Source organism: Manihot esculenta, chromosome 3, assembly GCF_001659605.2.
Source record: "Manihot esculenta cultivar AM560-2 chromosome 3, M.esculenta_v8, whole genome shotgun sequence".
In the NCBI taxonomy this organism is placed as follows: Eukaryota; Viridiplantae; Streptophyta; class Magnoliopsida; order Malpighiales; family Euphorbiaceae; genus Manihot; species Manihot esculenta.
The window spans coordinates 29,311,917-29,336,718 of record NC_035163.2 but is presented as its reverse complement, the minus strand read 5'-3'; the positions used below and the strand labels follow the sequence as shown (position 1 = coordinate 29,336,718).

Sequence of the window (24,802 nt, the reverse complement as noted above, 5' to 3'; positions counted from 1 at the left end):
CAATTCAAGTTAAATGAATAAAGGAAGTGACCTAATTATGAAAACAAGCAAACGTTTTTGGTTTTGACAATCTAATATACAAATGTTTAAATTTAGCCCAATTTGTAAAATTAAAAAAAAAAGATCAAATTTTCAAATTTGTAAAATATTGTTGTAATTTTATCTTTTTTCAAAGTTTGTAAAATATTTTTGTAAATAGGTGAAAAGATAGTATTGAATTTTTTTTCTCTTAAAAAAAAAAAAAAAATCTGAGTCTTATCCTACGCGGAGAGGGAGAGAGGAGACTTTTACGGGCACAATTGTTTGTTCTGAATAATTTCAGTTGAGAACATTGTCCAAATACGAACTCAGAACTTCTCAGAGAAAATCTGAAAAAGATGGAAAACTCTTTCCCTCTCCATATCTGCAATTACAATTCCCACAAGCTTTACGTTACTGTAAACAGAGCTCATTTACTCTTCCATTCTATAGCCATAGCTTTCTTGGTTTACTATAGAGCTTCCTTTCTCTTTCAACACCCTCAACTCAGACCAACACCTATTGTTCCATGGCTTCTAGTTTTTGTCTCTGAGCTTCTTCTCTCCTTCATGTGGCTTCTTGGCCAAGGTTGTCGTTGGAGACCTGTTTCTCGAACTGTATTTCCCGAAAGATTGCCCGAGGATAGCAAACTCCCTGGGATTGATGTGTTCATATGTACTGCGGATCCTGATAAAGAGCCAACAGTGGATGTGATGAACACAGTTTTGTCCGCCATGGCGTTGGATTATCCGGCGGAGAAGCTTCATGTGTATTTATCAGATGATGGTGGTGCTGCTATAACTTTGGATGGCATGAGAGAGGCTTGGAAGTTTGCGAGGTGGTGGCTTCCATTTTGTCGGAGATATGGAATCAAGACAAGGTGTCCTAATGCTTATTTTTCGGGCGGTGAGGATGAATATTATAATCTCAGCAAGAGCTCCCAGTTCATGGCTGACAGGGAAAAGATTCAGGTGTGCTATTGAAACTAAATTCTTCTTGTCTGCAGCGGCTAATAAAAGTTTTTTTTCTTTTAAGACTCTGCTTAAATCTCTTATAAAAAAAATTTATCTCTGTTCCAAACCAACGTGGAATTTAACAAAATATTTTAGACAGAGGCTTCCACAACTGCTAGAATTCTTTGCTTGACAGGCAGAGGCTTCCCAGTTATCTGGATTGTTACTTAACTTTGTAATCCTTAATAAATAAAAATGAATTTCCATGGTCAGGAAGAATATGAGAAATTGAAGAAACATATAATGAGAGCAAAGCAAAATTGTTTTGTCGGAGAAACAAGCAGCTGTAACGCTCGGAATCACTCTCCAATAATTGAGGTATCGGAACCATTTTATTATTCTGCACTTTACATACATACACCAAAACAAAAGCCTATTTGTCCTTTGTTCATATTCAAGTAAGAAAAAGTTTTGCTTTTAGATTTAGCCAATCACATATGATATAATTAAATTTTCTAAAATGGGCTTATTTTTATATATTTTTTTTCAAGTCTAAAATTGATGCATGCCACATCCCCTAAAAGATTATATAATTAGATCCTTACCCGCACCTTCTGCAGATATTTTAATTTATAATAATTGTTATTTATAATAGTATTAAGAGAAAAATTAATAAATAATTTGTAACTTATAAATACATAATAGAAATTTAATTACCCATAAATTTTTTTTTTGAAAAATTGATGGCAGGTGATAAATAAGACGGCGCAAGAAGACGATGCTAAGCTGCCCTTGCTCGTATATGTTTCACGCGAGAAAAGGCCCTCTCGTCCTCACCATTTCAAAGCTGGAGCCCTTAACGTCCTTGTAATAAATTAATTTACATAAAATGTTTATTTCTTACTATAATAAAATTAAAATTTTACATTCCCTTTTAATATTTTTATTTCTTTTTTGGGGTCATGATATTTGAGATTGTTTAATTTGATGTTAATGCAGCTGAGGGTCTCGGGTGTGATAAGCAATTCTCCTTACATATTAGTATTGGACTGTGATATGTACTGTAATGATCCAACCTCGGCCAAGCAAGCCATGTGTTTCCACCTTGATCCCATCATCTCTTCGTCTCTAGCATTCGTTCAGTTCCCTCAACTCTTCCGCAATATCACTTCTACTCATATTTATGATGATATACTTAGACTTGTCTTCAAGGTATGATCACAATTTACAATTGCATTTTTGTAAATAAATTTCGTTTATAAATTGCTGCATAGATTTGAATATTACAGTGAGGAAAATCATGTCAAAGGACTTTAATTAATAAATTTATTTTTTTATAACCATTATTTCAGTTATTATGGCATGGCATGGATGGTTTAAAGGGTCCAATCATATCTGGTACCAACTTCTACATCAAGAGGGAGTCATTATTCAGTAGCAATATTCATCAAGGTATTAAACAAATTTTCTATTATTCATTTGACACTAATGCATAACCTGCTTTTCAAGTTACAGTTGAAGAACTCAAGAATTATAAAACTTCTTTTGGCCTAGTTTACCACCCAGAAGCATGACAAAGGATGCAGACTACTCTTCATTGCTAGAAGAGACCAAAGTTTTAGCCTCTTGCACGTATGAAGATGACTCGAAATGGGGTGACGAAGTAAGTGCATAAAAGGAAATCAGTGTATCTGTAATACAACATTAATTGTCTTAATTTCTGGTTGTTATCAGGTTGGTTTCACGTACAATTCTGTGGTAGAAGATTTCTCGACATCGCTTAAATTACACTGTGGAGGATGGAAATCAGTGTATCTTAACCCTTCAAGGCCACAATTTTTAGGCACTTCGCCTACAAATTTAAATGACGTATTGATTCAGAACAGAAGATGGAACACTGGACTCTTAGGAATTGGCATCTCAAGATTCTGCCCTCTCATATATGGACCATCAAGAATGTCTTTTCTTCAAAGCGTGTGCTACGCACAATTTGCATTTCTTCCCCTTTACTGCTTGCCTCTGTGCTGTTTTGGCATTATCCCTCAACTGTGTCTACTCGGTGGAATCTCTTTGTATCCTGAGGTAAACTCAGTTATCTACGTAGTTTATATAAAAAATATGCTTGATAAAAATTAGGGTCTAGCTTCACTTTACATATATTGGTTTTCTGCCACAGGTTTCAAGTTCATTCTTTCTCGTATTCGCCTTCATTTTTACATCTGCCATGGTTAAACATCTATACGACGTCATCTTCACCGGAGGGTCAATCCAGGTAATGATAAATGAACAAAGGATATGGATGATGAAGTCAGTTACATGCCATGTATATGGAAGCTTAGATGCTATTATGAAGATTCTTGGGTTGAGGGAAGATAGTTTCTTGCCAACCAATAAAGTGGAGCATGATGATCAAGTTTTGTTATACCAAAGGGGAAAATTTTATTTCCAAACTTCAACAAGGTTGCTGGCTCCAATTGTTACCATAATAATCCTAAATCTGGCATCATTTTTTGTGGGCATTATAAGAATCATAGTTGCTGATCGTTTTGAGCAGCTGTTTGTGCAAGTTTTCCTCTCATTTCATATCTTGGCCATGAATTACCCTATAATTGAAGGGATGTTGATAAGGAAGGACAGTGGTTGTATTCCACCTTCTGTAACCCTAATATCTGTTATTTTTGCAATGATTTTGTGGGCTTTGGGATCTCCTATTCTCATGTATTCATAGCTTTCATAAGTTATCCCCTGCTATTAATCAAGCAGATTTTCCCCATATATGTGAGTGTATGATGTATTATAATTAAGTTTTTTTGTAATACTTAATAATGGAGTATGAAATGGATTTTTTTTATTTTTATAAATCTTCAAATTATATATATACATTATTTTTTTCAAAAAAAAATCTTAATTATTATATTAATTTAATGATTTTTATAATAATAAATATTTTTAATTTTTTTATAATATATTTTATTATTTTTAATATATTATTATAATAACATTGTAATTACATAGTATAAATTATAAATTTATTGATACATAATTATTATATTTTATTATTTTTAATATACAAGAATACCAGAAGTTGATAATAAAAATAATTATAAAAAAATATTTAAAATTATAATATTATTCTAATATTAAACTTGTATAAAATTACTAGATTGTTTATAATTATATTAGAAAAATAAATAAATTAATTAATATATACATTTGAGATTATAATAATTAAATTTATATTTTATTATATTATTTTCGTATAATGATACCAATCTAATCGCAAAATAATATTAATTTTATAATATTGAAATTATATAGTGTGAATAATATTTTTAATTTAAATATTAATAATAAAATATATTAAATATATTAATATTTAGAATTTTAAAATAATATTATATTGCTATTAAATTGTTTATAATTTATTATAAATTAATTAATTAACTAATATAAATATTTAAAATTATAAGAATTAAATTTATATATACTACTATCTAATTACATAATAATATTAATTTTATAGTATTGAAATTATATAGTGTTGTTAATATTTTTATTTAAATATTAATAATAAAATATATTAAATATTAATATATAAAATATATTAATATTTAAAATTATAAAAGAATATTATATTGTGATTAGATATCACTATATTTATTAAAAAAATAAATTAATTAACTAATTAATATAAATATTTAAAATTATAAGAATTAAATATAAATCGTTTTAATAATATTAATTTTATAGTATTAAAATTATATAGTATTAATAATTTTGTTATTTAAATATTAATATATAAGATATATTAATATTTAGAATTATGAAATAGTATTATTATGCAATTAAATAGATATAAGGTTATTAGATTGTTTATAATTTATTAAAAAAAATAAATTAATTAATATAAATATTTAAAATTATAAAAATTAAATTTATATTTTATTAAACTGATCTTATGAGCTGTAAATATTTAATTGTAATGTAATATTAATTTTATAATACTAAAAATTATATAGTGTGAGTAATATTTTTTATTTAAATATTAATAATAAAATATATTAAATATTAATATATTAAAAATTATAATTTAAATTAATAAATAATTTATTTTTAACTCCAAAAAGTTAAAAAACCTCTCATTATGAGTATGAACTTTTTCATTTTAGATTGAGCCAGAAGTTGTTGGAGGTTGGTAATGTACTAGTAGCCGTGGGCCTTGCATTTGCTCTTCTTTTATGAACTTTAAATTTTTTCTTAAAAAAAATTACATTTTAGTTTTCTAACTAATTAATGAATTAATTTTTATATTTTTAAAATTAAATATTTAAATTTTTATATAATCAATGTCTAAATTAAAAATTTTATTCATAATTTCATTAGTCAATCAATTAAAAAAAGAATAAATATTTTAAATACGTATAATATTCTCATACACATTTAAAATTTTTTTAATATAGCTAAGAATTTTATATTGTGTAGACCATATTTTAATTTTAAAATTTTAGCATAATTAACAGATCAATTTTTATATTTTTAAATTAAATTTTTAAATTTTTTTATATTTAATCCGTTTAAAATTATAATTTTTACATCTATTATAAATATTAGTTTAGAATTAATAGATTGTCAAATATTTTTTTAAAAGTATAATTTATTTATAAAATATTTTTTATAAAAATTTACGATTTAAATAAAAATTATTTGATATCATTGAATTTGTAAATATTTTTTAAAAATATTGAAATATTTTAATGAATAAAAATTGAAAAAAGTGTTAAAAAATAATTAAATGAAATATATAAAAAGAAGTTAATGAAAAATATTTTTTAAATAAAAAATAAAAATATTTAAATTATAATAAATAAAATGAATTTATTATAAAGAATTTAAATGTATAATTTTAAAAATATAAAAATTAATTTATTAATTATATTAAAATTTAAAAATTAAAATATAATTTATCTATTTAAAAACAACAAATCAAATTTAAAGTGACAACCCGATGAAAAATCACGTAAACCTTTACATACCATCAAATAATTGAAAATCACTAAATAAAAACATTTTAAGATCTAAAAACAGAACCACCGCTCAAAAGAAGAGGACACGGTAGATCTCACATTCTTCATTAGCCTACAGGAGCACTTTGATTGTCGAGCGCTGCGATGCCGTCCTTGAATTGCCGGCCTCAATGAGTAAAAGCTCGCAAGTACCTAAGAAACAAAACCAGTTGTCAAATCCAAAACAAAAGCCCCACAAAAACACTCAATTTGAAAAACAACAACAAAAAAAATGTGCATTATTAGATGGGGAAAAGTCAAAGCAGCCTCCACTCCGTCCACCCAAAAAGCTGACCACCTTCTCGAGAACTCTCTCGCCAGAACCCTTGCACTCTCTAATTTTTTTCTCAATTACCACCGATGGAGAAGTATTATACATAATATATATATACATACAGAGAAACATATCCGTTGATACATATATTTTTGTTTTGTATTTTAATTGAGAATAATAAATAATTCTTGATATTTAAAATTACAAAAATAATGTTTTTAATATTACAAAATAATATTTTATTAAATTATAACTTATTTAGACTTACATCTAAAATTTAACATTTTATTTAGCAAAAAGTGAATGAATTAAACTTATTTAAACTTCGATAATAAGTTCATGGGCTGATTTAAACTTTTTACTATTATTATTCAACATAAAAATGATTTATTTAATTTTTCAAGTATTCAAAATGTCATTGCTGGTGATCTTCCTTTGACTATGTGGGTATATGGTCAGGGATAAGCATTCCTCATTTCTGGAGGATCCATCCAAAAACATGAAGAAATGAACAGAGAATATGGATGATGAAGTCAATTTCAATAAGGCACGTATATGGAAGCAGGTTTCTTGGCTATAGGTTGAAGATGATCGGTGGGAATTTCGAACATGGAATCATTTCTTGTTCCAAACATCACATATCCATTTAAATATTTCTCTAAGGTTGCATATATTTTCCATCAAACACTAATCAACCAGCAAGTCAACGATGAAATCTCCTCCTCTTCATCTCTCTACTCCTCATATCTACTCAACCATCATCAATCGCTCCTATTCTCTCTTTCATTTCATGGCCTTGATCGCCCTGCTCTACTATCGACTCTCTTCTTTTCTCCTACAGAATCCCACACTCCCTTATCTTCTACTCTTTGCCTCTGAGCTCTTGCTTTCCTTTATTTGGCTTTGTAGCCAAGCTTATCTATGGGCACCAGTTTCTCGAACACCTCTCCCACAAAGGTTGCCGGAAAATAAAGAACTTCCTGCTATTGATGTGTTCATATGCGCCGCAGACCCCAAGAAAGAGCCGCCTGTGGAGGTGATGAACACAGTTTTATCTGCCATGGCGCTCGATTATCCACCGGAGAAGCTCTCTGTGTATCTTTCAGATGATGGGGGATCTTCTTTGACGTTAAAGGGTATGAGAGAGGCTTCAGCTTTTGCTAGGTCTTGGCTTCCATTTTGTAGAAGATTTGGGATTAAGAATAGGTGTCCTAAGGTTTATTTTTCAAGCTTGGAAGATGATCTTATTCACTCTCGTAGTATGGAATATGAAGAGGAAAAGGAGAAGATCAAGGTTTGAACTTTTTCTATTTTCTTGTTCATTCTCATAGTGTGGAATATTCTGCATAATTTTACTAAAGGCATTACTGATTAATATATTCATAAAACATATACTTTTACACTATGAAGGCAAAAACTTGATTTTACAATGAATATTGTGATGCAGAAAGAATATGAGAAGTTTAAAGAGAGTGTGAAGATGGCAGAAGAAAGTGAAGAAAATGCCATTGATCATCCTCCAGCAATTGAGGTGTGAGCTAGCTCCAGTGGAAGTTTACTTTTCTGATGCACCAGTTACGTATTGTGACCATTATTTTTGTTCAGGTGTTACATGATAAATCTGATAAGGAGATACCTCTTCTCGTCTACGTTTCTCGTGAGAAAAGGCCTCATCAGCCACACCATTTCAAAGCTGGAGCACTCAATGTTCTTGTATCTCTCTGTTTTTACTCCTCTGTTTCTTTGAAATTGATTGATACAAAAAAGAAACGGAAAATTTTAATTTGACCTCTTGTTAAGTAGATGTTTCTCAATTTTTTTGCAGTTAAGGATCTCAGGAATTTTAACAAACTCGCCTTACATTTTGGTACTAGACTGTGACATGTACTGCAACGACCCAACATCTGCTAGGCAAGCAATGTGTTTCCACCTTGATCCTGAAATCTCCTCCTCGCTTGCTTTCGTCCAATTCCCCCAGAAATTCCACAATATAAGTAAGAGTGACATCTACGACGCCCAATTGAGAACATTGTTCGTTGTCAGTAAATGAAATCTCCACCCCAATCTCTGCATTTTTTTTTCAGAAGTTTTGATGTGTGTTTTTCAGTGGTTATTTGTTTGTTCTTTCATAAACAAAGACGATGATGTATAACAATTTTTGCTGATTGCTATGTGCTGCTTTAGATAAGGTGGCCGGGTATGGATGGACTTCAGGGGCCAATATTGTCCGGCACTGGCTTTTACATGAAGAGAAAGGCTTTGTACGGTAATCTTCCACTGAAGGGTGAGTATAAATACTCTCAGCTTTTAATTAAAAACAATAAACAAAAATTGAAAAAAAAAATCATTGCAAATCATTCAGTTTGGCAAAGCTCAGATTCCCTCTTAATGGAGTGACACAAATGCACTGCCAGTTCAAATAACAAAACTCACAGTTGTAGCATGGGAAGTAGTTGGGAACAAATGACAGAGCCCAGAGACATGCAGTTGCAGGATTTCCTACAAATCTTTGAACATATTAAATTTATATGCTCTGATGTCGTTGGAAGTTATTAATCTGATTATGATAATGCTGTTCTGATGCAGATGTAGAGCAGCTGAAACAGTCATTTGGTCTCTCAAATGATTTTATAATGTCAGTTCACCACATCAACCAACATAACCTCCATGACAATAAAGAATCCTCAAGCAAACCCTTCCAACTGCAAGAGGCTCAATTTTTGGCCAATTGTAATTATGAGAAACAAACTCTATGGGGCAAACAGGCAAGCACGGCTTAGCCAAATCTCGGCTTTCATTTTGGTATACAAATTATGGATTATTCTTTTAAACTAATACACTGTGTTCTTGGGTTGAAAAGCAGATAGGATTCTTATATGATTCTGTGGTAGAAGATTACTTTACTGGGTTCATCTTGCACTGCAGAGGTTGGACTTCTGTTTTTTGTAATCCTTCAAGGCCAGCATTTTTAGGCAGTGCAACCACAACTTTGAATGACACGTTAATACAAGGAACAAGATGGAATTCTGGGTTAATGGAGGTTGCCATCTCAAGGTATTGTCCTTTCATTTATGCGTTATCAAGGATGTCTTTGTTGCAAACCATGTGCTATGGATATCTTGCTCTCCAGCCTCTCTATTCCTTTTCCCTGTGGTGTTTAGCTACTCTGCCTCAACTTTATCTATGGAATGGCATCCCCATTTATCCTAAGGTAACAATCCTAAGTTTTCTCTACTTTAGCCGAAAATTTTGTTTTTCTGGATAACATAGTTTATGTTCTGAACTAGGTTGCAAGTTCATGGTTTTTTATCTTCGCATTCGTATTCCTCGGATCTTTCTTTAAACATTTAGAGGAGGTTGTCTCCTCAGGAGGCTCAATCCAAACGTGGTGGAATGAACAACAAATCTGGATGATAAAATCTGTAACAGCTTATACATATGGCAGTATAGATGCTATGATGAAGTGGGTTGGATTGAGAAAAGCCAGTTTCGTGCCAACCAACAAAGTTTCTGATGAAGGAAAATTCACATTATACCAAAAGGGGAAATTTAATTACCAAACATCAACAGTGTTACTTGCTCCCATAGTTGCTTTAGTCATTTTGAACATGGTATCTCTTGTGGGTGGTGTTGCTAGAATGTTGGTCACTGGAACTTGGAAACACATGTTTGGACAAGTTTTTCTCAGTCTTTATGTAGTAGTGGTGAATTTCCCAGTCATTGAAGGGATGCTAATGAGGAAGGATGAAGGAAGTGTTCCAGTTTCTGTAAGCATCTTGTCTCTGATATTATCCTTGACATTCTTGTATCTAGGATCCATTGTTCTGTAGTCTTAGTTCTACGAGATGGGTATTATTAAAAAAAAAAAAATTGTAGATGAATTCAAGAATTAGTTTTATTCAATTCTCAAATCGAACAGCCACATATATCTGTCAATCTACTCAATTCATGTTCATATTAAAAGCAGTTGAAATTCACATGCATCGTCTCCCTCACAAAGATGTCACCGCCGTGACTGTTTTCTTTCCCTCTCGAGCCTCACAGGAAAACCACTAGAAATAACTACTTCCTTTATTTTTCCATCTCTCTTCAACAATATCCCACCACTTTATAAACAAAATCTCCCAATGAGGAAACAGCTATTCTCCCAGAACTCATTCAAGATTTAGGTATACCTAGTCTCCATGGCTCAGGAACTTCACTACCCATTAGACTCCAGCTCCTACAAAATCTTGGACGAGATTGGCGTTGGCGTTAGTGCCGTAGTCTACAAAGCAATATGTATCCCCATGAACTCTACTGTGGTTGCCATTAAATCCATTGACCTTGATCAATCTCGAGCAGATTTCGACAATATTAGATGGGAAACCAAGACCATGTCCCTTCTTTCACACCCAAATATCCTCAAAGCCCATTGCTCATTTACCATCGGTCGCCGCCTCTGGGTCGTTATGCCTTTCATGTCTGCTGGTTCTCTTCAATCCATAATTTCCTCATCTTTCCCCGACGGTCTATCAGAGCCATGCATTGCTGTCGTTCTCAAAGCAATCCTACACGCGCTGTCGTATCTTCACAACCAAGGCCACTTGCATAGAGATATCAAGGCAGGCAACATCCTTGTAGACTCAAACGGACACGTTAAGCTCGCAGACTTTGGCGTATCAGCCTCGATTTACGAGTCGAGTACAAGAGGAGGCTGGGCTTCATCGTCTTGCTCATCCAGATTGTTGCTCACAGATGTTGCAGGGACCCCATATTGGATGGCACCTGAGGTTATACACTCCCACACGGGGTACAGTTACAAAGCTGATATATGGTCTTTTGGTATCACCGCATTGGAATTGGCCCATGGTCGACCTCCTTTATCTCACCTTCCTCTTTCCAAGTCTTTGATCATGAGGATAACAAAGCGGTTTCTGTTCTCTGATTATGAAAATCACGAGAAAAATCAGAACAAGAAGTTCTCTAAAGCTTTTAAAGATATGGTTGCTGCTTGTCTTGATCAAGATCCATCAAAGAGGCCCTCTGCAGAGAAGCTGTTAAAGCATCCTTTCTTCAAAAACTGCAGGGGCTCGGATTTTTTAGTTAAAAACATCTTGCATGGGTTGCCCAGCGTTGAAGAAAGATTCAAGGAAAGTAAGGCTTTACACGGAATAACCACAGTTACTAATAATGGAGAAGAAGAAGAAGAAGAAGAAGAGGAGGGTACAGAAGGCGAAACCGGGAGTGAAATTGTGAAGATCAGAAGGATCAGTGGCTGGAACTTTAACGAGGAGGGATTCGAGCTTCGTCCAGTATTCCCTACAGAGTCGAAAGACGATTCAATTGCGAAACAGGTTTGTGTCGGAAGTGAAACCATCAGTCATGATAGGAAAACTGAGTTGGGCGAGTCAGGTGATTCAGGAGAGTCAAGTGGGAGAAGCTCACCTGGCCGCGTAGCAGAGGAGATGAAGCTGAATCATGAGCATGGTGAAACTAGGAAGGGAGACAAAGGAATTGATAAAGAGACAATGGTAGGCGGGCTAATGGTATTAAAGAGAAGTTTGGACGAGCAAAGGCAGAAGGTAGTGAACTTAATTGGGATGTTAGGAGGGAAAGTGTCGAGAGAAGAACAATTACTGCAAGTGATTGAGAGGCTTGGAATGGAGTTGGAGAGTGAGAAGCAAAAGAACTTTGATTTGGAGCTGGAGCTAGAGTCTAACAAGCATCTATTTTCTGGTGCTTATAATGATTGTGAGACTGAATGATAGTTTTTCTGTGTTTGATTTTCCTTTTACGTTAAATTATATAACATCTGAATGTGTATTTTCATTTACAAAATTATAAATTTCATCTCCCAATGTCTAATGGGCCTCATTTCGTTTAAAATCTATAAAAGATGGGCTTTAATATAAAGGAGGCCTAGTAATGAAAGGCCCTGAAAAACATTTCCGGCGTTGGATTCTGAATTTTCCGGAAGCTGGGTCAGTTAGGAATCACAAGCTTTTACCGTGATGGAGACTAGAAAGAAAGAATAACCCACATCTGTCACCTTCGCAATCCACAGACAGAAATGGTTATGGTCCCAGTTCCTACTTGTACAGAGAGTGACCCTGCGTAATTGAATGCACTTTCAACTAGTTATCGAGTTGATGAGACAGCAATGGAAATTTCTCATCCAATCTTGATTTCCAACAAAGGCAGCTCAGATTTTAAGGCTATTGAATTGTCTATTAGGCCTTAATCCGATGATCAAAAGTTGATAAGACAACTTAATTTTGATTCCTGCCAATATTGGAACCTATTTATTTGGTGTAATACTCATGTTTCTTTTCTTCTCTGTCTACTTTGTCATAGATAAACATGATAATTAATTAACCCATTAGCAGCAGCTGAGATTTGAATAAGATTTTTTTGGGTCTTCAAATCTCTCTCCCTTGATCTGCAATTATGAGTGGAAGAGACGGCACCGTGTTACACTGCGGGTAAACCCTGCAATTTCGGCTAAAGAACCTTATAAAATCAAAACTATATATAGCAGGGCATGGACTCAGCTTATTGGCCACTAGTCTTCCAACAAATCTAACCTAAATGTGGCAGGATCTTTTGTCTATATGCTTCTCTGCTAAAACTTGCTCTCCTTTTGCACTTGAAAATGGCAACTAAATCTGGGTGCACTCAGATTACCTGCCTTTGAAATTATAGCACCATTAAGATCCAAAACCCAAACCACGACTTCTTTTTCTTATGAAAAATAAAATAAAGGGACCACAAGAAGAGATTCATGATCTGGGTATGGTGAAGTATTGTACCGTGTGGCTCTCCAAGGTTGCTACTTGTGGACTGTTTCAACATAATTAGGAAAAAACATCTGGAATTTTAATGAGGTTGAGTAAACAGAAATCATATGGTTCGTTCTTGTGTCTTCCCTGTTTTGCTGTTTCGTTGCGAGTAGGTGGACATTTGAGCTATACAAGGGCCCAAACCATGATATTACACCACCTGAATTCAATGATAATGCTTAATTAAACTCATAAATTAGGCCAATCCAGGCTAATTAACCATCATCACATCACGTACAGTACGTAGTTTGTTATTTTTCACCCCACCAATTATTTTTTACGTTAGAATAATCATATATTACGACATATATTTTACCATTCATTTAGAAAACAAAGCTGAACCATTGGATTAGATAGTTAGTGGGATCCATATGCAATGAATTTGGCTGTTAAAACTACATACTTTAATCAGTTGTTTTAATAGTGAACAATCATGAGAAATCCTTCATAGAAAATTGATAAAATTTTAAACAACTTTACCGATCTCCTGTTGCCCAAAAAAAAAAAGAAATTAAAAAGAAAAAAATTTATTCATGCATGCTAATTAATTAGAGGAAATTCAGATGTGAGATTCATTCACTCTATTTTGAATAGTGAAGGAGCTTACAGGTCCAGGCATTCATTCCTCTAGTTCAAGTACCTTTTGTCGAGTAGTCTGTGAGAGAAGCTCACGATAATAACTAAAATTTCCAAATTAATTAGGTTTTGATGACCCATAAGAACTGTGGGACATTGACATAGAGAACTCTCGGGACATATTTCTTCTTATTTATTTCCTTGTTTTGTGTCTGTTCTTGTGTGGTGATGAAACCATCTAACCTCGTGTGAGCTTGATTCAATGGCAAAAACAGATTGGCTGAAAATCAAGTCCTGAAAATTTTAACCAGTTATACCTAGACAAGTCATCAGCCTACGTGTGCTCATCCCATCATCACTTCGATTTCTTTACAATTGTTGCACAAACATGATAGTACTTGGAAACAATTTAAAGGGAAGTGAAAATACATCCACAAGAGTCTGCTAGATTTGGCAAAAAGGCATGGCTTGCAGGCCGAGGTTCTGTTTATAGTAAGTGGTGACTAAAACATATGAGGCATTTTGCTGGGGTAGCCTCCAATGGGATTTTCAGCTTCTGTTCAGAATTTGATGGGCCTTTGCTGCAACTTTTATTTATCAGTACTCTTCTCTGTTTAAGACCCAAAACCAACCTCTGCATCATCGTCACATTTCTCTGGTATGCTCAGTTTTATTTCATTCTCTTTCTCTTACTTTATCTTACGTTCCTAGCTTCGAACTCTCAAGTTTTCAGACATGGGGTTCTTTTACTTTTCTCTGTTGTTTTACACAAACTGACATGATGAGTTAGGTTTTTGTTTTCTTTTTTATCTTGCTAGGTCTCGCTGAATCAAAGAATCCATGGAGAGGAACAGTTTGAGCAACAGCTTGAAAGACCATAGTATTGGGAGTAGAGCCAGCAGCAGCAGCAACAACAACAGCCAGAACAATAAAAACAAGCTTAAATATTCATGGAACTATAACAACCAGAGCTGTGGAGAAGATTATCTTAGTGGATTTTCATGGCCTCCAAGATCTTACACTTGTAGCTTCTGCAAAAGGGAATTCAGATCTGCTCAAGCTCTTGGTGGCCACATGAATGTTCATAGGAGAGACAGAGCCAGGTTGAGACAGTCACCTGCAAGAGATGGTCAGTGTCCTATTCTCAACCTCAACGTTAACCTTAACCCTAACCCTAGCTTCTCTCCTCCAGTCACCAGCACATTTCCTTCATCGGCTCCTCCTCTTTCAGCTTTATCGTCGCCATCTTTTGCTTCGTCTAGCGAAACCAAGAAATGGGCTATCGATGATAGCCCATTTCTTGACCCTTTAAGCCCAAAAAGCTCGGATTTAACAAAAATCGGAACCGGCAAAGCTTTGTTTGACGCCGAGGAATTCGATGGTTTCACAAGAGAAGATGGGTGCAAGTTGTCGAAGAAAGCTGAGATTATAAGGTTAGATTTGGAGATTGGTCTTCTTAGTGAATCCAAAGAGGATTTGGACTTGGAACTTCGATTGGGATACTCTTAGATGAAGTTTAATTTTCAGGTTCATTCGGCACCAGCTGATACGTATTCCTATGAAGCCTCTTTTGGTGGTGTTGCACCAGTTCGTGATCATTATAAGCTGCATTTCTGTTTAGAAATCAACTTAATCTTCAAGACGGATATATATATATATAAACCAGTAAGTGTTTTTTCAGATTTTAGAACCAAAGTTATTCATGATCGAATGTCTCTGAAACCTCAGCATTTAGACTACATTTGGCATGTAATTTCTGTTATCCAGTTCCTTTCCCCCAGTATAATATATTATCAAGTACGTTTGTTTAGATTTCTTGTCAGTCTCTTAGAGAGAGAGAGAGAGAGAGAGAGAGAGATTTTCATCCAAGGAAGGAATCCTCCCCCCACCCCCTCCCTCTTTTTTTAATTACTATTGTTCATCTTTTGCAATTTCTATTATCTGGGACTCATTGAGTCATTGGTAGGTTAACTGTAACACAACAACATAAAAAAGCACATTTTTTAAGGAAAAAGTAAAAGAAAAGCACACTACTCTTTTAGCAACCAAATATCACTTTGTTAATTACTGCTTAACGTAAGAGGTAGATGAACATAAATAAAATAAGGCAACAAGGTCTTGGGGTTATAGGCCTTAGGAAGCAGCCTAAACATAACAGAGAGATGTGACTAGTTAGCAACTTGCTGGTCAGTTACCAACATCTTCCACATTTTAGATATTCTACAATATCACAAGTGAGATTACATGATTAAGCCTATGCATATATATGTTTGCGTCATTTGTACTATTATTTGAGCAAGAATAAAATATTTCTGAGTTGCGGCAAGAATCAAATAATGACCTATTTGACCTCCTAATTATATATATATATGTATATTTTCCTTTCTTCTTGCTCGATTTCCAATTTAGCTAGATGATACACAATTCCATAACACAAGAAACCCAATATGCATTGTTTTAAGGGAAATTATTTCATGCACCTAGGGTATATATTCGCTAATAAATAAATACTACCCATTTCATAATATTCTAGTTTAAAGTTTATACACTCAAAAACTAGTAATGATATATATAGAGAACAAAAAACCTTAATGTTATCTTAAATTTTTTAAAAAATATTGGGGGATAAAGATAGTAATATACTAGTAAACAACAAGATAAGTCTCGTACTTAAATTTAAATTAGTAACATTTTATTATTTTAGTTGTATGTATACTGAAATAAGTGTAATAAATTGGAAAATGGTTGCACTGATTAGGTTAAGTTGAAGAAAGCACCAATCTCTTGTTTGGATCAGTGAGACCTACAGCCATAAAAGATAAAGAAAATTGACTTCCCTTACTTTTTGGGAAGTCTTTTTCTGCACAATCAGCTAATGTTATATATATTTGCATTATTTCGATCATGATGGCATATCATTATTGGAACCAAGTTCCAACACATACACTTCATAAGTGAAATCTGTAGAAATCCATGATGCCCTTTTCTTTTTTTTCTTTCTTGCAAACAAAAAAAAAATCTGAATATTTAAAAGGATAATATATACGGCCGGCCAATACCCATTTCTCATTATCTGTATTTTACATTATTGCTTGAACTAAGTTGGTTATTAATTACAGTGTTGAATCATAGAAAAGAAAAGCAAATAAGAAGGGAAAACAGATCAGAAGTAATGATTCTACACCTTCACAAAAATAAAGGGAGAGAGGAGACAAGAGAAAGAGAGATTTTATAGATCTGAAGTTGCATAATTATAGAAGCCCACTGAGAGGGAGTACAATAATGAAATGGAAATGTTAAGAGCGATATATATAAATATTCATGTGTGGGTTGTTCAATTACAAGCTGATTCTTGGAAAAAAAAAATTACAAGCTGATACAAGTAGTAGCAAGTATGCCCCATGAGATGATATGAGAAACAGTGATAGGTGAGTTTTGTTTGTTTTATAGGCGAGTCTTTGGATGCTTTCCTCAAAATCTGATGGTTTGCATGTTCCCGACAATGTCTGGTTGTCAAATGGCATGATGGCTTTTCCTTAAAAAGAATGAGAGGTTTTGGTCATTTCAAAAGCATTTCAGACAACTGAGAGACCAAACCTCCTTCCTAATATGGTACTTAGTCAAGCCCAAACACTTGCATACTTACAACCCCACTGTCCTTCCATATACCATTTAGTACTTTCTCATTTTACCACAGGCGCCATGGGTAATCTTCTTCTTCATTTTTAAGCCACTACTTCTACTATTTCTTTCACCACTACCCTCACAGTCTCTGTTTCTGTTGCTTTATCCTTGTCTCTTTTTTATTTTTTTATTTTTTCACTTTCACAAAAAAAAATTTATATAGTAAGCCATTAACTATATGTCATGGTGATTGAATGAATAGAATGGATGAAGTAGAATTAATTAATTTTACCTCAGTTAAGTCAGACATTGAAATGTGATGGAGTGTATATAATCCTCAGGGTAGGACACCACGTACGTCATGTTCTTATCATTACATATACAATACACAGTTCTTTTAGATTCTGAATTTGGCTAAGCCAAAAGGAATATATATATTAAAATTCGTATTGGGTTCAAATGTTTTGCCTATGGGAACAAATTCTCGGTATCATCAAACAATCAAACTACGCCATCTGATCAATCTGACTTCAGCCTGATTAAGAGTCAGGAACAGTTGCCTTGCCCATAGGATTGGGTATATGCATATACTGCTGCTGTGTATTGGGTTTACTAAGATTCAAGTGATGGCCTGCAAATTACATATGAACCAGTTTTGAAAATTATCTCACAGGTCATATGCAACGCCAACATGCAGATGAAGGATTTGCCATATTTTCGATCCTCAGAAATGGTCATAAAAGAAAACAAAATCTTGAAGGAATGGATTTTTTTGTGAAGGGTCCCCACTGGTGGATGGTGAAAACAGAGAGAAAAAGAGTAGAGACAATTTGAATAGAGGAGGAGCTACCAAGTTGTTATTTTTGTGAAAGTGAAGAGAGAAAGGGCATGGCATAAAGCTTACTTCTATAATCTAAACCGCCCCCCCACCCCCCAGTCGGCACACATCATCATCATCTTTGCTTTCTTTCTTTCCCAATTCCCCCTTGTGCATTGCTTTCAACCTTTGCTAATTTATCTATCCCTATAGGAAAAAAAGGAAATTTAGAACTCGGTGTTATCTTCTAAATAAGCATGAAATTTTTAAATATAAACAAAACCGAGTTGTGAAGTGCAAAATGAAGGGAGGATTTGCAATTTGAGGCCCAAGTGTGTTGTGGGCTGAGTCCAATTAAATGCCTGCATATCATCACTTTTCAACTTTCTTTTTATTGGAGTATCAATCAAGATTTCCAAATCGCAGTATATATCCCCCTAATAGTAAAAGAAAAAACTCATTGATGTGAAAAATTAGCATATGAGTCAGGAATATGAAAAACCCAACTCAGTAGGCTCCATTAATTTTTGTCACATTGTATAAGAAAATGTAAATGTCCCACAAGAGATATTTTGAACTTTCCAATTCCTGCAAGACTATAGGAAAAAAATTGCAAATCTGGATTTGCAGAAATAAAATTGTAAAATTATTTAAAAGCAAAAAATATAAAATAAAATAAAAGTGACTTGTGAATCAAACCAAGCTGCAAGATGACAGCTTCCCTAAGATATCATATTAGGCATAGAATAATATAGAGTTTTCACCATCATTCTCAAGTACCACTTCTATTGGTGTCTATGATAGCTAAGTTTTGTCCACAATTAATCTCTCTTATTTATTATTTTCTTAACACTCAGAAAATATTAATTTTTTTTTAAAAATAATCATTAATTAAGAAAACAAAATAATACATGTGAATTTATTAGACAATAAAAAAATTATGGTATAAAATATAAAGAGAGGTGTTTTAGCATTTGAAGCTAAATTCGAGATCAAAATGGAGACCAAATCTGAAATTTTCTCCAACAATTTTTGTTTCAGCCCTCAGGTTTGACCAGAGTCAGCCAACAGCTTAAATACATTATAATCCAAGGTAGCTAAAAATTAAAATCGGAAAGCAGAAAAATTTTCAACGTTGGAATTCTAGTTTGAATAAGTTAATGAAGAAACTCATTTTAAAGCCGAATATGATAAAATTCCATGAGGAAATCGTTGTATTTTACGTACAGATGGGTTTTTTTTGGAGATTTCAAGAATCATGAAACATAGGTTATGTACTTGTGTCGAGTCAAATAAGTTTGAAAGATTAGTATTGTTTAATTAGGTATTAATTAAGAATAATGAACTGGCACTAATTAAGCAGATTTACAGCACTCACGTAGTTGTCATTGGCACTCTCTTTTCCATTTGTTCAATATCGTTTGTCTCTTGACTCATACTCAATTATAAATTTGCAATGACAGTAATTACTAATCAAAGATTATATATCATATAATAAATTTGAAAAGAATTAAGCCATTTCAATTCAAGGACATTGTCAGAGGTTGTAATTAAGTGCTGGAAACGCGTTGTTTAGCCGTCTCAAATTGTCCAAAAAGAAGCAGAAACCAGCTAAATCAGTAGCAAACCAATGGTATCTTAGAGATTATGTATTAAAAATAATAATATTAGTACTGCATGCGTATTGGACGTACAAAGTTTATTTTGTACGTCTAGATATTATGTATTAAAAATAATAATATTAGTACTGCGTGTTAGGGCTGTGCAATCGGTCGGTTCGGTTCCGAACCGAAAAAACTGAAAACCGAATTGTAAAAATATTAAAAACCGAAAAAACCGATTATAAAAATATAACCGAACCGAATCGAACCGATAAAAATCGGTTCGGTTCGGTTCGATTCAAACCGAAATCTATATTTTTTAAAATTTTTTTCTTCTAATTTCAGTAAAATAATTCAATAAATATTTCACATAAATTTATCAATAAAAATTGTCTAAATATATAAGGATAATATTTAAAAAATTCATATAAATCCATATAAAATTTAAAAATATAAATCAAACCAGTGTTTTAAATAATAAAAATATATTAAAAATCGGTTTTTCAGTTTTTCGGTTATTTAACACGTTTAAACTGAACCGAACCGAAAACCGAATAAGTTGAAAAATATTAACCGAACCGAACCGAACTTTTTTATTAACCGAACCATTAAACCGAAATCGGTCGGTTCGGTTCAGTTTTTCGGTTTAAACCAATTTACGCTCAGCCCTACTGCGTGTGTATTGAATCTATAAAATTTATTCTTTCAATTTTAGTGTAATTATAATCAAAGACTTAAATTAATTTAATTAGTTGGCTATAATCACAATAAAAATAAATAAACTTTATTGTCTAAAATTAAAGAATTAAGTTATAATTATAAAGATAGTAATAATTATAATAAAGGGATAAGTTATAAAAATATTATTATTCCTTTTGAACTGCTCCCTTTTCTCATTAATTAAGGTAAGTTGTTTAGTTAGAGCTAAAACTAGAATATTTTATTTTATATTCAGAATTGAAATTTATTAAAAAATATTATATATAATTTTCAATAAAAAAGATAGCATATAATTCACATAAGTAGCTAGGAAGAAGTTAATTGGTTTGGCAACTTGAAGAATGGTTCCTAATTGTAACCATTCTGGGAGACTTACAAGAGCAGCCCATCATCCCTCAAAGGAACCCTAAACGCGGTTTTATAACAATCGCTTTCATTTGGTGCCTATCCATTCCATACATATATGTATATGCATATCATTTAGTATCAGCATCTCATTGCGTTCACATTGTATAATTACTTAATAAGGATACATTTTTTTTTAAAAAGAAAAAAAAAACAAAATATTTTTATTAAAGTTTTTAGAAAAAACCTTAGCATTGGCCAAGGCATTAAAATTTGCATTCCAAATAGAATTAATCCAAATTTAAAACGTTAAGAGAAAATATAACACCAAAGTTTGGAGGAAAGTTCCAAATACTGAGACAGAATTACAAAATAACAAACGCGTTAAGAAACAGGAAAGCTACATGAGCTCAAACCCTAAGCAAATCAAAAAGGGTGTATGCAAGAGACTAGAAAAATAAAATTTATTACATATATGGATCTATCGTAGAGCCGACCAAATGGGAAGACTACAATAGCAAACGCCAAAACTTACAATGAGAATGCCTATGTCTTCTAATTGTCTCCTTTTTCATTGATCCTCATCTCCTTCTTTTTCTTCTCTGCATAGACTGTATCTTCTCTCCTCTCTCTCTCTCTCCAATCATCACTTTCACCAAATTCAGCTCCACTGCCAAAACACTTAATTTTCCCTGTTAACATCTGGCTAGAGTTGCTGAATCTTGACACGATCGATCACAAGAAATTCTAATTTCTCAACATGGGATCAGGAAAACAAGCAAGCTCAGAGACTTCAAGTGAAGAAAATGGTAGGCAAGAGCATGCCAAAGAAGATGCAGCAACTACTACTACTAAACGCTTCTACGAATGCACTTTCTGCAGGAGAGGATTCACCAACGCGCAGGCCTTAGGTGGGCACATGAATATACATCGCAGAGATCGAGCCAAGACCAAGCAAGTCTCAGCAAGTTCTTCAATTTCAGGAAAAACCAATGAGGATTTCCTGAACCCTAACCATATGGGACCGATTTCAAGTGAACTCATGAACAAGTATCCGGTTTTGGAGGCTCAAAGGGAATATTCCATGTATCTTCATCCATCTGAGTTTTCTTACCCTGGACAGCCACACGGTTATTACCATGGAAGTGATTTTCTTGTCTCAAGGCATCAGTCGTTGAGCGTGAATGAAGAACTTTGGGGAGCGAATTTGAGCTTGCAAATCGGCTCCAGTCATTCGGGAGACAATGAACTGAATAAGGATGTTCCAAAAGAAGACGAGGTGGATTTGGAGCTTCGACTTGGCCATGATCGGTAATTGATCGCCTCTGCCCACTAACCTAAGTGCCAAATATCAAGAAAACATGCATGGTGTACAGGAGAGGGTATAATGTACAGGTACTATACTTGATGGAGGGCATATCTTCTAGTTATTGAAGTGAAACTTTATTGGAGAAGCATGGAAGGAGATTAAAAAAGATATTGGTCCAAATTTGCATTTCCATGAAAGATGAATCAGCAAACGAAGTCTTCTTCAGTTGCGTGAGATGAGGTAATTAATCTAGTACATATATTGTACTGTGTGTTTTGATTAAGCAAAATGAAAATTCTTACTAGAAAGCTATCTCCTTCACATTCCGTTTTGATATTCTACACTACAGTATCTTCAATTCAAGCTTATTTCCTTGTTTTTTGGTCTATTAATCAAAGATTCTTCATTGTAAAAACTGCAGTTCTCCTTATGTGTAAATGCCATGTCTCTTTTGCTTAGAAAAATATACAGAACTACTGCATTTTTGGTTGCCGATTACATTTCACATGTAGGTAGATCAACACAGCTTGCTGTTTGAAATGATTTCCTTTCTGAATTAGGAAACACTCGGACAAGAAGGTATTCTTTGGAAATATTTAATCCAGTAGAGCACATGATATTGCAAAAAATGTAGATTGTAGATATCAAGAAATAATTATTTACTGCATCTTTATTTTCAATCAATTTCTTGAAAATGTTCTCTTTTAATTAATCTGACACTACAAGCATATATGCTACAGATGATTCAAATTGGTAGCATAGATGTCCATAAACTCTAAGCTAAACTGTGAAGCCTTTCTTTCTTTATTTCTTCCTTACTTTCAACTGCCAAGCGTGAATCCCCTGAAAGGACTGCACATGAAAAGCAAAATTCTGTGTGATTAGTGCACTTCAGATCTCTTGTACTTGGTCGTCATGATATATCACAATTTTAGAAATGACATAAATTAGAGATATAAATATTTAAATATATTCCTGCATTAGCACATGATTATCCAGGTTTAAGCCTTGACTTTCATTGCAATCTGGGGTAGAATTTGGAAAGGAGAAGACTATCCATGTTTTTAATTTGCGGGAAATAATCTGTTTATTTAGAGGCTAGTTGGAGATTGCTTAACTGGAGAAGAAAGTAGATATATGTGTTTCTTTACCTGATCGTGCATGGGAATTTTCCTAGAAATACGTTCTAGGCGGAAAGCTATGCCTATACGAGATCAAATGATTCTCGAATATGGCAGTTTGAAGGTTGCTTTAAGGAAGAATTAATAGAAGGCAAAAGGATAAAAAATGTCAAACACTCAAGTGATAAATCAAATTGATGTAAAAAAACATGGATTTAATTAGGAGTTTTAAAATTTTTTACTATTTTATGATTTAATTTAAATTTTTAAAAATTAATAAAATTATCTAAACTTAGAAATTTTATTATAATTATATTTACTTTTAAAATTATTTTAGAGAAACTGTATCTTATTAAGCCCACATGAATTATTTTATTATATCCTATAACAATAAATATTAGTATAAAAAAATTAAAAACTTTTTATTATTTTATAATTTAATTTAAATTTTTAAAAATTAATATAACTCAACTCAAATTCTTAAATTTAACTTTTTAAAATTTTAAAATCTCATTATTGTTCTTCGTTCCATTTGATTTGGTTTAAGGACTTTTTTTATTTTTTGATTTCATTTTCTAATTTCGCTGAATTGTAATTATGTCTATTATCTTATATCTTCAAATATTAACTTATATTATTAAGTGGTATTAGGAATATTGAAATTTACAAATCAATAGAATAATTGTGAGACTACAGTTTCTATTTTTAAGAATATTAAAATAGTTTCTTATAATAGTTGCAAAGTATTTAAAAATAAATAAATTAATATATATAAGATTTATTATAATTTTTATTGAAAATAATAATAAATAATTAAAAATTAAAGTTGTGATTTTTTTTACATCAAATTGAGCAGATTAAGAAAAATATATTTATAGATTTTTAATTGAATTATATTAAATTTTAATATTTAAACTAAATTATAAAATAATAAAAAACTTTAAATTTTTATATAATAATCTTTATTTATGTAATATATGAATATAATAAGATGGTATTATCATGTTGATAAAACATATATTTTCTAAATCAATTTTTAAAATTAAATATTATTAAAATAAAATTTATAATTTTAAATAATTCTACAACTTTTATATTAAATCGTAATGTAATGAAAAGTTTTAGATTTTTTTTAATGTAAATTGGCGATTTAATTACATTTCATCAAATGCTTTCAACGCCCAGAGTTTAGGTTCACTGGATGTACATATGGATTTCAAAGGAACTCGTGTTAATCCAAACAAGTTTCTTGTTCAATTTTTGGAATGATAAAAAAAAAAAAAGAAAAGAAAAGAAAGAGAGAATAGAAAAAAGAAAAAGAAAAATTGGTGGTTGTCATCGGCTTACTCATCAACATGGGCCAAAATGGGCTTACCATCATCTATTTATAAGCCAGCAAGAAACCTTATGGGTGGACTAAATTTCATTACTCTCATCAAGTACATATAGAACAATGGCCCAATTATGCCGAACAAAGAACTTACCAGAGCCTTGCTTTTCTTTTGATTTCTTTTTCTTCTTCTCCTTCTCCTTTGTGGTAAGATTTTATTAAATATAATA

General features: G+C 32.5%; 4 protein-coding genes and 1 pseudogene across 4 annotated transcripts; all 5 read left to right on the top strand.

The window, feature by feature from the left end:
* Positions 1-278: 278 nt before the first annotated feature.
* LOC110610965 lies at positions 279-3,746 on the top strand (annotated as a pseudogene).
* Positions 3,747-6,721: 2,975 nt separating this feature from the next.
* On the top strand, positions 6,722-10,244 carry LOC110611316 (cellulose synthase-like protein G2). The gene is made up of 8 exons (XM_021751558.2): positions 6,722-7,602; positions 7,756-7,839; positions 7,914-8,021; positions 8,134-8,346; positions 8,493-8,592; positions 8,895-9,073; positions 9,172-9,519; positions 9,596-10,244. The coding sequence occupies exons 1-8, from the start codon at positions 7,018-7,020 to the stop codon at positions 10,136-10,138; spliced, it is 2,160 nt and encodes a 719-aa protein (XP_021607250.1). The 5' UTR covers positions 6,722-7,017; the 3' UTR covers positions 10,139-10,244.
* A 148-nt stretch (positions 10,245-10,392) lies between these two features.
* LOC110611317 (serine/threonine-protein kinase BLUS1) lies at positions 10,393-12,084 on the top strand. The gene has a single exon (XM_021751560.2). It carries the CDS (start codon positions 10,493-10,495, stop codon positions 12,053-12,055), a length of 1,563 nt encoding a protein of 520 aa, XP_021607252.1. The 5' UTR covers positions 10,393-10,492; the 3' UTR covers positions 12,056-12,084.
* A 2,420-nt stretch (positions 12,085-14,504) lies between these two features.
* Positions 14,505-15,494, top strand: LOC110611318 (transcriptional regulator SUPERMAN). Its single transcript, XM_021751563.2, has one exon. The coding sequence runs from the start codon at positions 14,546-14,548 to the stop codon at positions 15,212-15,214; it is 669 nt and encodes a 222-aa protein (XP_021607255.1). The 5' UTR covers positions 14,505-14,545; the 3' UTR covers positions 15,215-15,494.
* Positions 15,495-21,414: 5,920 nt separating this feature from the next.
* LOC110610610 (zinc finger protein KNUCKLES) lies at positions 21,415-23,411 on the top strand. Its single transcript, XM_021750610.2, has one exon. The coding sequence runs from the start codon at positions 21,573-21,575 to the stop codon at positions 22,125-22,127; it is 555 nt and encodes a 184-aa protein (XP_021606302.1). The 5' UTR covers positions 21,415-21,572; the 3' UTR covers positions 22,128-23,411.
* The last annotated feature ends 1,391 nt before the right edge of the window (positions 23,412-24,802 follow it).

What these genes read in the sequence shown, in the direction of transcription:
- LOC110611316 (XM_021751558.2), top strand. Translation starts at nt 7,018, where the DNA reads ATGAAATCTCCTCCTCTTCATCTCTCTACTCCTCATATCTACTCAACC. An exon ending in ATCATCCTCCAGCAATTGAG is followed by an intron (nt 7,840 to 7,913) that starts GTGTGAGCTAGC and finishes ATTTTTGTTCAG; the next exon opens with GTGTTACATGATAAATCTGA. An exon ending in AAACTCTATGGGGCAAACAG is followed by an intron (nt 9,074 to 9,171) that starts GCAAGCACGGCT and finishes GTTGAAAAGCAG; the next exon opens with ATAGGATTCTTATATGATTC.
- LOC110611317 (XM_021751560.2), top strand. Translation starts at nt 10,493, where the DNA reads ATGGCTCAGGAACTTCACTACCCATTAGACTCCAGCTCCTACAAAATC.
- LOC110611318 (XM_021751563.2), top strand. Translation starts at nt 14,546, where the DNA reads ATGGAGAGGAACAGTTTGAGCAACAGCTTGAAAGACCATAGTATTGGG.
- LOC110610610 (XM_021750610.2), top strand. Translation starts at nt 21,573, where the DNA reads ATGGGATCAGGAAAACAAGCAAGCTCAGAGACTTCAAGTGAAGAAAAT.